The 9,586-nt window shown below is 43.5% G+C and overlaps 1 protein-coding gene across 1 annotated transcript; it reads left to right on the forward strand.

The window, feature by feature from the left end:
• Nucleotides 1-1,119: 1,119 nt before the first annotated feature.
• LOC119252128 (uncharacterized) lies at nt 1,120-9,348 on the forward strand. Its single transcript, XM_037519355.2, has 2 exons — nt 1,120-1,320; nt 6,691-9,348. The coding sequence occupies exon 2, from the start codon at nt 6,883-6,885 to the stop codon at nt 7,915-7,917; it is 1,035 nt and encodes a 344-aa protein (XP_037375252.1). The 5' UTR covers nt 1,120-1,320; nt 6,691-6,882; the 3' UTR covers nt 7,918-9,348.
• The last annotated feature ends 238 nt before the right edge of the window (nt 9,349-9,586 follow it).

The raw sequence follows: 9,586 nt of genomic DNA on the forward strand, positions 1-9,586 counted from the left end.
AAGATTCATTTATTTATACAATAACTGGGGTACAGGCCAGAGGTATGGGAGGGTGAGAGAACTCACCAGAAACAGAGCAGGGAGCAAAACAGGCAGACGGGCTGAAGACACTGCTGAGGGGAGCAGCGGGCGAGGCACGAGAGGTCTGCTACACCATGAGGGTATCTCCCTGATCAGCCTGGAATTGAACCTGTGCCGCAGAGGCTGCTGACAGCTTCACAGAACGGTGCTCAACTTGTTGTGCCACCATGGTTAACAATGGGACATGTGGTTTTTGTTATATTGATATTCTGTGACAGCATCCCACATCTACCTGGTGACCCTGCTGTTCCTGCCTGGTCCCGGGAGGAAAGGGACTTGTCCTGACCACAGTTCAGTGTCCCTTTGTGTAAAAGTGATCAGTAGATGTGGAGTCAGTTGCTGCACCTCCCCCTGCAGTGACCTTCAGGGCTAATGGCTGTTGCCATGGTCCCTGAGGTCCAGCGTGGGCAAGGAACCATGAGTGCAGGGGGAGAACAGCAAACTCCCTAAAGCTTAGATAGGCCAGATGCCTGTTCAAGAGATAATGAATACCAGAAGCCGCCACAAAGATTATTAAAAGAAATGCTGCTCACACAGAACCTTATCTCGCTTTCTCAAGGCCCACAAACTTTATTCTACTATAACTGTCTTTCTAAAATCTTTTCTTTTCCCGGTCTAAAAAGGTCATTGACTGCTGATTAAAAAACATATGTAATCTAATAACTAGGCTAATTCAAATGAAACATTACTAAACTCTGTGTAATAATAGAATTGTTAGTTTTATGATTTCTCTGTTGTGTCCTTGGCTTTGTTAGCTTTGATCTTAATGAAAAAATATTACTTTGTGAAAAGTATATTCACCCATGCTAATTAATAAATAAGTTAGTGGTAGTGAGTAGTTATTAAAACAAAAAAGTAATTACATAAAACAAAAGAAAGAATTAATAGCCTGTCTACTCAGAAATGTAGCTAGGTCCAGATGTAACTTCGGACATAGATCACAGCCCTGTCAATGATAAGCTAAACCTATGAGCCAGCTGGTTTAGTTCACTGATAACCGATCCTATGCCTTTAGAAAAACATATATATACTGACCACTGACTCAAATTAAATTGCACTCAGATTTCAGTCTCTTGAAGTGTGTCTGTGTGTCATTTATTCGCCGACTCCCTGACCACCCCGCGCAACCTCTCAACCCTGAGATGGCCTCACTGTCCACTGCTGTGCTGTTCCTCGGCAGGTGGCGCCCAACGGTGGGGCCCGACCTTCCATTTCATTGAATTTCCACCCAAAGGAGAGGTGAGTAGTGAAGAGGTTGCGTTGGGTAAGCTATCTCCTTCTTAGTGTGAGTGTGTGAGTGAATTTCTCCCCAAAATACCCTTTTTTTAAATAGTCAGGGATAGGATCCTCACTGGGGCGTCCTGTGCTCGCTGATAAAGGATGATCAGTTTGAGACAGTGAGAAGTCTTTCTAAAAGTAAAAAATATTCTCGTGGTGCTGAGTGTGTGAGAGAGTGCATGAATACGTCTCCACGGCCTCGTGGCTACGGAGTCTGAGTGGGCTGCACCCGCGGTTCCCGTGGAGGACGTCATACAGCATAACGGTCATCTACTCCTCGGAGTAGCCTGGTCCGGGGTTTATACGGACAGACCTTAGCTAAGACGCCTCCGCAAGTTCCCGCGAGGGACACGGGCCGGACAGCACAGTTGAAATAAAGATCTTGGGTGAGTGAACAACAGCACCACGAGGCCATGGGTCAAGTACAGACCAAAACCAGAGATCTTTTTCTATCTATACTAAGAAATACGATTGAAGCACGCGGTATTAAAGTAAGTAAAAAAGTTTTGTTGCAACTTTATGAATTCATACTACGGGTATGCCCATGGTTTCCAGAAGAAGGCAGTCTATCACTAGAAACATGGAAAAAAGTAGGAAAAGAAGTAAAAGAATTTTATGCCCTTCATGGACCGTCCCAAGTCCCGACTCAGGCATTGTCCTTGTGGGTACAAATTAGAGATCTGCTGATTGATGCCACAGAGGCAGAATTATGGGAAAGTCAACACAAGGATGAGTCTCAGGATGTTCATACAATGAACAAAGATATAGAAAAAACACCATTACTAACCCAACCCTCCACACCCATACTGAAAGAATCCCTTTCCCATTCGGAGGATGAGCTTAGTGATCATGAATATACTGAAATGCTAGATAAATTAACCTTCAAAAACGAAAAGCCCTCCCGCCCAGCCACCACTCTTTTTCCAGTCGTTACTAAACCTAAAACTGCATTACATAAAAATCTTGCTCATGATAGTGTCCTTCAAGGACCACTAGGTGGCATTCTAGGATCAGCCAGAGAGGCCAGCAAGACGGGAGATTTTTCATTTGCCTTTCCCGTGGCGGGACCTCCGGCCTTGACTCGCGCTGATGATGAGGGCCCTGTATGGGAGGCCATTCCTATAAAAACTCTTAAAGAATTACAGTCAGCTGTTCAGACAACAGGTCATAACTCCCCTTATACTTATCAAATTATTGACATGTTATCGGCCACTTGGATGACCCCTTATGACTGGCATAATCTTGCCAAGGCTGTTCTTCCTTCAGGAATGTATGTATTATTTCGTATGGAATATGAGGACCAAGTACATGCCTTCCTTAAGGAACACGACGATATGGTCAAGTCTGAGAAAATATCCATTTCCATGTTCATGGGAACAGAAAAATATACTGAGGTACGCAGACAGGCTGCCCTTCCAAAAGATGTCCTAGTTGAAATTAATAAACTAGCAGTTGCCTCATGGAAAAATTTACCTTCACCTGAGCACAAACCCACTAATCTCACTGATATACACCAACGTCAGGATGAAATGTACCAGGATTTTGTGGCTAGATTAGAAACTGCTCTGGATAAGGTTCTTCCATCCTCCGGAGCACGAGATTTGTTGTTTAAACAACTTGCATGGGAAAATGCTAATTCCCTTTGCAAAGAATTAATTAGACCCATAAGAAAAACTGGTACACTTCAGGATTACATTAAAGCTTGCTTAGATGCTTCCCTAGCGGTTGTTCAAGGCATTGCATATGCTGCAGCAATGAAAGGACAAACTTTCGCCGCTTTTGTTCAGTCAATGCCTCATGGGCGGCGTAACAATCAGGTTTCATGCTTTAGCTGCGGCCAGCCAAACCACACCTCCAAAAATTGCTCAAACAAGGCCCAGGTAATTGCTGATCTTAAACGCCCTATCCCGCCAAGCCCTTGCCCTCGTTGTAAAAAAGGTAATCATTGGGTCAGCGAATGTCGTTCTAAATGGCATAAGGATGGTCACAAATTAACCCCTAATCCTGCTCAGTCAATTGACCCAAAAAACTTCCAGAGGGGCAAGCCCTCAGCCCCGTAAAAGAAGGAGGGTCTCATCAACAACCCCCTCATCCCGATCCCGTTCCCCAGGTGTCAGTTCATGATCTCCCCCAGGTCACCCCGGGCAGTGCTGGTTTGGATCTAGCTGCCATCAAGGATGTTTTATTATCTTCCACAGACGGTGTACAATTAGTTGAAACCTATTTAAAGGGACCGCTGCCGGCTGGCTCGGTCGGACTAATAATTGGTCGCAGTTCAAATTACAAAAAGAATTTTGAGGTTTTACCTGGTATTGTTGATGCAGACTTTATGGGCCTAGTCAAAGTTGTGATCCGTCCGTTAAAGGAAACTATTCAAATTCACAAAGATCAAAGAATAGCTCAAATTCTAAATTTAAATTATGTTAAACTTCCAAACCCTATTTTAAAAGACAAACGGGGGGGGGGGGGGACGGTGGTTTCGGCTCCACCGAGGTCATAGCTTGGACACATCCCATTACAAAACAGAGACCTTTACAGACAATATATGTTAATGGACACCCTTTTATGGGATTATTGGACACTGGTGCTGACAGGTCATGCATAGCTGGCAAAGATTGGCCCTCATCATGGCCTACTACTAATTCCTCATCTACTTTAATTGGTTTAGGCATGGCAGACAATGTAGCTCAAAGCTCTCAGCTTTTACATTGGCAAATGAATGAGCATTCTGGTTTCTTTCAGCCATATGTGATTCCTTCCTTGCCCTTTTCATTATGGGGCCGTGATGTGATGGAATCTATGGGGTTAACCCACACCACTCCTGATTTAATTGATGAACAGGCTTTTTCTTAGGGGCCATTGCGGAAAACTTATTTGCTGATAAAATTGCTTGGAAAAATGCTGATCCTGTCTGGATACCTCAATGGCCCCTTACATCTGACAAAATCCAGGCTATACATGACATTGTCACTGACCAGTTATAAAAAGGGCATTTAGAACCTTCTAACAGCCCTTGGAATACTCCTGTCTTTGTAATTAAAAAGAAGTCAGGAAAATGGAGGCTTCTTCAAGACCTCCGCTCAATTAACGACACTATGCATGACATGGGAGCCCTCCAACCCGGCCTTCCCTCCTCTGTAGCTGTTCCAAAACAAAATCATATTATAATTATTGATTTGCAGGACTGTTTTTTCACCATTAAATTACACCCTGATGATTCTCCTCGGTTTGCCTTTAGTGTTCCATCCGCTAATTTTAACCAACCCTGGCAACGATTTCAATGGAAAGTCCTGCCTCAAGGCATGAAAAATTCTCCTACTTTGTGCCAAAAATTTGTTGATCAGGCTTTGCAAGCTACCAGACATAAATTTCCTGATGCATATATTATTCATTACATGGATGACATTCTTCTGAGCCACTCCTCTAAGGAAGGTGTGGAAACGCTTTTACAATGTTTAATTACTGACCTGACCTCCTTTGGTCTTGTCTTTGCTCCTGACAAAATTCAGCGTGAGCGACCACTTAACTATCTGGAAAAAACTATTCATGATGATTTCATCATGACTCAAAATCTTCAAATCCGTCTTGATAAGCTTTCCACATTAAATGACTTTCAGAAGTTACTTGGAAATATTAATTGGATTCGTCCTTATCTTAAAATTGCTACAGGTGATTTACACCCTCTTTTCCAGATTTTACAAGGAGATCCTAACCCTAAATCACCTCAGTCCTTGACGCCCGCCCCAGGCTCTCTCAAAACTGCTTCTGGTTGAACAAAAACTTTCTGAAGCTAGAGTTTCTCAAATTGATTATTCATCACCATGGGAATTACTTGTTCTTAAAACTGAATTCACCCCTACTGCCTGCCTGTGGCAATCTGGTATTCTTGAATGGCTTTATTTAGCACACCATCAAACAAAAATGGTCACATCTTACGCCTCTATGTGTGCATTTCTAATAATGAAAGGGTTGACACGTTCTAAAGAACTGTTTGCAAAACTCCTCTCTGTTATTGTTGTTCCATATACTAGAACACAGTTTGAATTTCTGCTTCAAAATGACGATGACTGGGGCATAGCCTTGCTCAATTTTCCTGGTCAGGTCAAATTCCACCTGCCACAGCACCCTATTTTAAAATTTGTGACGGAAACTGCTTTTACTTTTCCTAAAATTGTTTCCTCGCAGCCTCTGCCAGGAGCTGCCATTGTTTTTACTGACGGTTCCTCCTCCGGAATTTCGGCTGTTTATCATCCTGACCAGTCTCCTATACAGCGTTTCTCTAAAGGAATTTCTGCTCAGCAGGCTGAAATTATTGCTGTAACACTTGCTTTAGAGCATTACACATGTCCTCTGAATTTATATTCTAATTCTAAATATGTTGTCTCCTTGTTTCCGGCAATTGAAACTGCCTTGATATCTGGGTCATCCCATATTTCTTCCTTACTGGCTCACTTACAAACACTGCTACAAGCCAGAACACAAAAATTGTTTATTGGCCACATTAGAAGCCATTCTAATCTGCCTGGGCCCCTGTCCCTAGGTAACCACATGGCTGATTTACTTACAAAATCTCCAGCTGTCATGACGGTGGCTCAGGCTCAAGAGAGCCATCCATGCTCTTCATCACCAAAATGCTAATGCTCTGCGTCACCGTTTTCAAATTACTAGAGAACAAGCCAGACAAATTGTCCGTGAATGTCCTTCCTGTCCGGACGTTCATCATCCCCCTAAACTAGGAGTTAATCCTCGAGGCTTAAAGCCTCAAGTTCTCTGGCAAATGGATGTAACTCATGTCCCCTCTTTCGGGAGACTTTGTTTTGTTCATGTAACTGTTGATACTTTTTCACATGCTGTTCACGCCACTGCCCGTACTGGCGAGGCAGTGAAGGATGTCATTCAACACCTTACTGCATGTTTTGCGGTTTTGGGTAAGCCATTGAAATTAAAAACTGACAATGCTCCTGATACACTTTTAAATCATTTCAATCATTTTGTGCTCAATGGCGTATTGCTCATGTTACTGGCATTCCATATAATCCTCAGGGTCAAGGTATTATAGAAATAACGCATCAAATATTAAAAATCCAACTTGACCGTCTTCAAAATGTGGCCCGTTTTTATTCCCCTCAACATCTTCTTCAACATGCTCTGTTTGTAATTAATCATCTTAACTCGGATGACAAAGGTATTACCCCTATGGTGCGGCATTGGGGATACACTGACATCTCCAATCTGCCTCAGGTCAAATGGAAAGACCTCCTCACTGGAGCCTGGAAAGGCCCAGATTTACTGCTTGCCTCAGGGCGAGGTTATGCTTGTATTTTTCCTCAGGATGCCGACACCCCTGTCTGGATCCCAGACAGACTCATCTGCCACTGCCCGCCGGTCTGGAGCGCGAGCCCAGGTTCTCCGCCACCGACGGCAGATGGCGCGCTTGACGAGGAGGATGCGTGTCGCCTTCAACTCCTGCGGGAGCATCCCAGCTGCCTGCCGACGTGGGGTCACATAAAGGCCCTCGCAAGGATGGCTGAAAACCTGGTCCAACAAAATAATGTTCCACGCACTGCCTCATCAATTTTCCTGGCACTTATTGCCATTTTGGCAACTCAGTCCACACCTGTACAATCGGCCCAATTTTGGGCTTACGTCCCCGAGCCACCTTTTCTGCACCCGGTTCCCTGGACAGAAGGCTCTGTCATAAAGGTATATGTTAATGACACCAACCTTCTTGGTGGCTTGGCTGATTTTCACTCTGAACACGTGGTTTCTTCCCCTATTGATTATGAGGGCCTGTCTGATGGCCCTCCACTCTGTGTCTATGCTAACTCTGTATCCCTTCCTGGTTGTATGATGCTACATTACGTTTTCATGCTCACTGATGCACCACCTCGCACTACCCCTGAAAGCCATCCAACGAACAACAAAGACCGTGTCATCTGGGATTTAACGTTCATGGCCTTGGACCAATTAACGGTGGACAATGGAATCGGCACCTTCTCCTCACCGCCCTTTACTCCCCCTTTTCCCAACTGTGCTCAAAAATATCGGGATGTTGACCAATTCTGGGATTCTCTTATTTCTTACCCAGTTTGGCTGCACTGTGGTTTTTCTCAGGCAATGCCTATATCCCCTCTTATGTCTCAGTTTACTGTATATGATTTTTCGTTTGCTGTTCCAACCCTTCCCTACAGAAAGTTTTCTGTTGGTTGGGTGCCACCCATGTATGTTTTTAATCATCACAATAAGACTTATTTTCAGCCTGAACTCTTTCGTCTCTTCGCTGCCTTCGATGATGTACATTTCAAACAACAAGGACAGGACACATGGACATGGACATCCCCAGTGCGTGCCTGCGTTGGATACCCCTTCGCTATACTTCTGGGCAACACCTCAGCTACACACATTCAACTGCGTGGGACTTCTTACTCCATTCATTGTTCCGGTTGCATTGTTACTAATTGTATTACCCCTTCTCTTGCTCGTTTGTACCCTGTTATAATCTTACTCAAAAGACCGCCCTATGTTATGTTACCTGTTGATTTACATAATATGCCTTGATATGATAATATTGCCATGAAAGTTTTGGATGAAGTCCATGCTCTTCTTCATCCTAAACGTTTTATTGCTATCCTTATTCTAGGCATTGCTGCTCTGATTTCCCTGGTTACCTCCTTGGTTACTTCCTCTGTTGCTTTAATTCAGGAAGCTAAGACAGCTTCTTTTGTAAATGACCTTACCAAAAACGTGTCCATGGCACTCTCTACACAGCGGGACATTGACTATAAGTTGGAAAGAAAGATAAATGCCCTGGAAGAAATTGTTATTGCTATTGGCGATGAGGTTCAACTTCTCAAACAACAACTGTCTACTCGTTGCCACGTTCAGTTTCGTTTCGTGTTATGCCTTTGCATTATAACTCCTCTCTACATTGGAATCTTATTAAACATCACCTATTGGGCATCTGGCATGACAATGACCTTTCTCATGACCTTGCGTCTCTTCAGTCTGAAATCTCTGCTGTCAGTAAATCTCATCTGGATACTTCAGTCTCTTCCTTTGCCCATTCTCTGGCTTCCACTCTCCAATCTTTGACTCCTACTCACTGGTATCATCTTGTTCTCTCCTTCCTTGCTCTTTCCCTACTTGTTTTGCTCCTTTGTTTGTTTGTTCCTCTCTGTGTCCGTTCACTTCACAGGTCCATCTACTGCATCCAGCGTGACATGTATGCTTATCAACTTCATTCTAAAAACAAAGGGGGACCTGCTGCACCTCCCCCTGCAGTGACCTTCAGGGCTAATGGCTGTTGCCATGGTCCCTGAGGTCCGGCGTGGGCAAGGAACCATGTGCGCAGGGGGAGAACAGCAAACTCCCTAAAGCTTAGATAAGCCGGATGCCTGTTAACGACCACCAGAAGCCGCCATGAAGATTGTTAAAAGGAATGCTGAACACACGGTACCTTATCTCGCTTTCTCAAGGCCCACACACTTTATTCTGCTACAACTGTCTTTCTAAAATCTTTCCTTTTTCTGGTCATTGGTTGCTAATTAAAAAACATACATAATTTAATAAACAGGCTAATCCAAATGAAACATTACTAAACACTGTGTAATAATAGAATTGTTGGCTTAATAATCTTTCTATTATGTGCTTGACTCTAGTACCTTTGATCTTAACTACATTATAAAATAAATTCACCCATAACAATTAATTATGAGTAAAAATCAGTAGGTAGTAGTAGTTAGTGCAACAAGAATATAATTACATAGAACAAAAGAGTTAATAGCCTGACTACTTAGGAATGCGGCTAGGTCCAGATGTAACTTCGAACATAGATCACTGCCTGTCAATGATAAGCTAAACCTATGAGCAAGCTGATTTCTTTGATGTTCACTGTTCCTATGCTTTTAGAAAAAACATATATACTGGGCACAAACCCAAAGAAAATTACACTCAGATTTTCACTCTCTTGAAGTGTGTCTGTGTGTCATTTATTCGCCGAATCCCTGACCACTCCGCGCAATCTCTCAACCCTGAGACGGCCTCATCATCCACTGCTGTGCTGGTCCGCGGCACTTCTTTGCCTCCACCAGGCAACCTATAGCATGGGTTTCTTGACTTAGACTCAGTCTCCCCATCGGGTTTCTCTCCCTTCAGTCTTAACCACTTAAAAAATATCCTCTTTGATATCTTAAGAGTAATGTATTCAGAAACACATCTGTCTGCACAG

The sequence above is a fragment of the Talpa occidentalis genome, unplaced genomic scaffold (genome assembly GCF_014898055.3).
Source record: "Talpa occidentalis isolate TD23 unplaced genomic scaffold, MPIMG_talOcc4v2.1 talOcc4.2, whole genome shotgun sequence".
Taxonomy (NCBI): domain Eukaryota; kingdom Metazoa; phylum Chordata; class Mammalia; order Eulipotyphla; family Talpidae; genus Talpa; species Talpa occidentalis.

Coding starts and splice junctions, on each gene's coding strand:
- LOC119252128 (XM_037519355.2), top strand. CDS start 6,883: ATGGCTGAAAACCTGGTCCAACAAAATAATGTTCCACGCACTGCCTCA.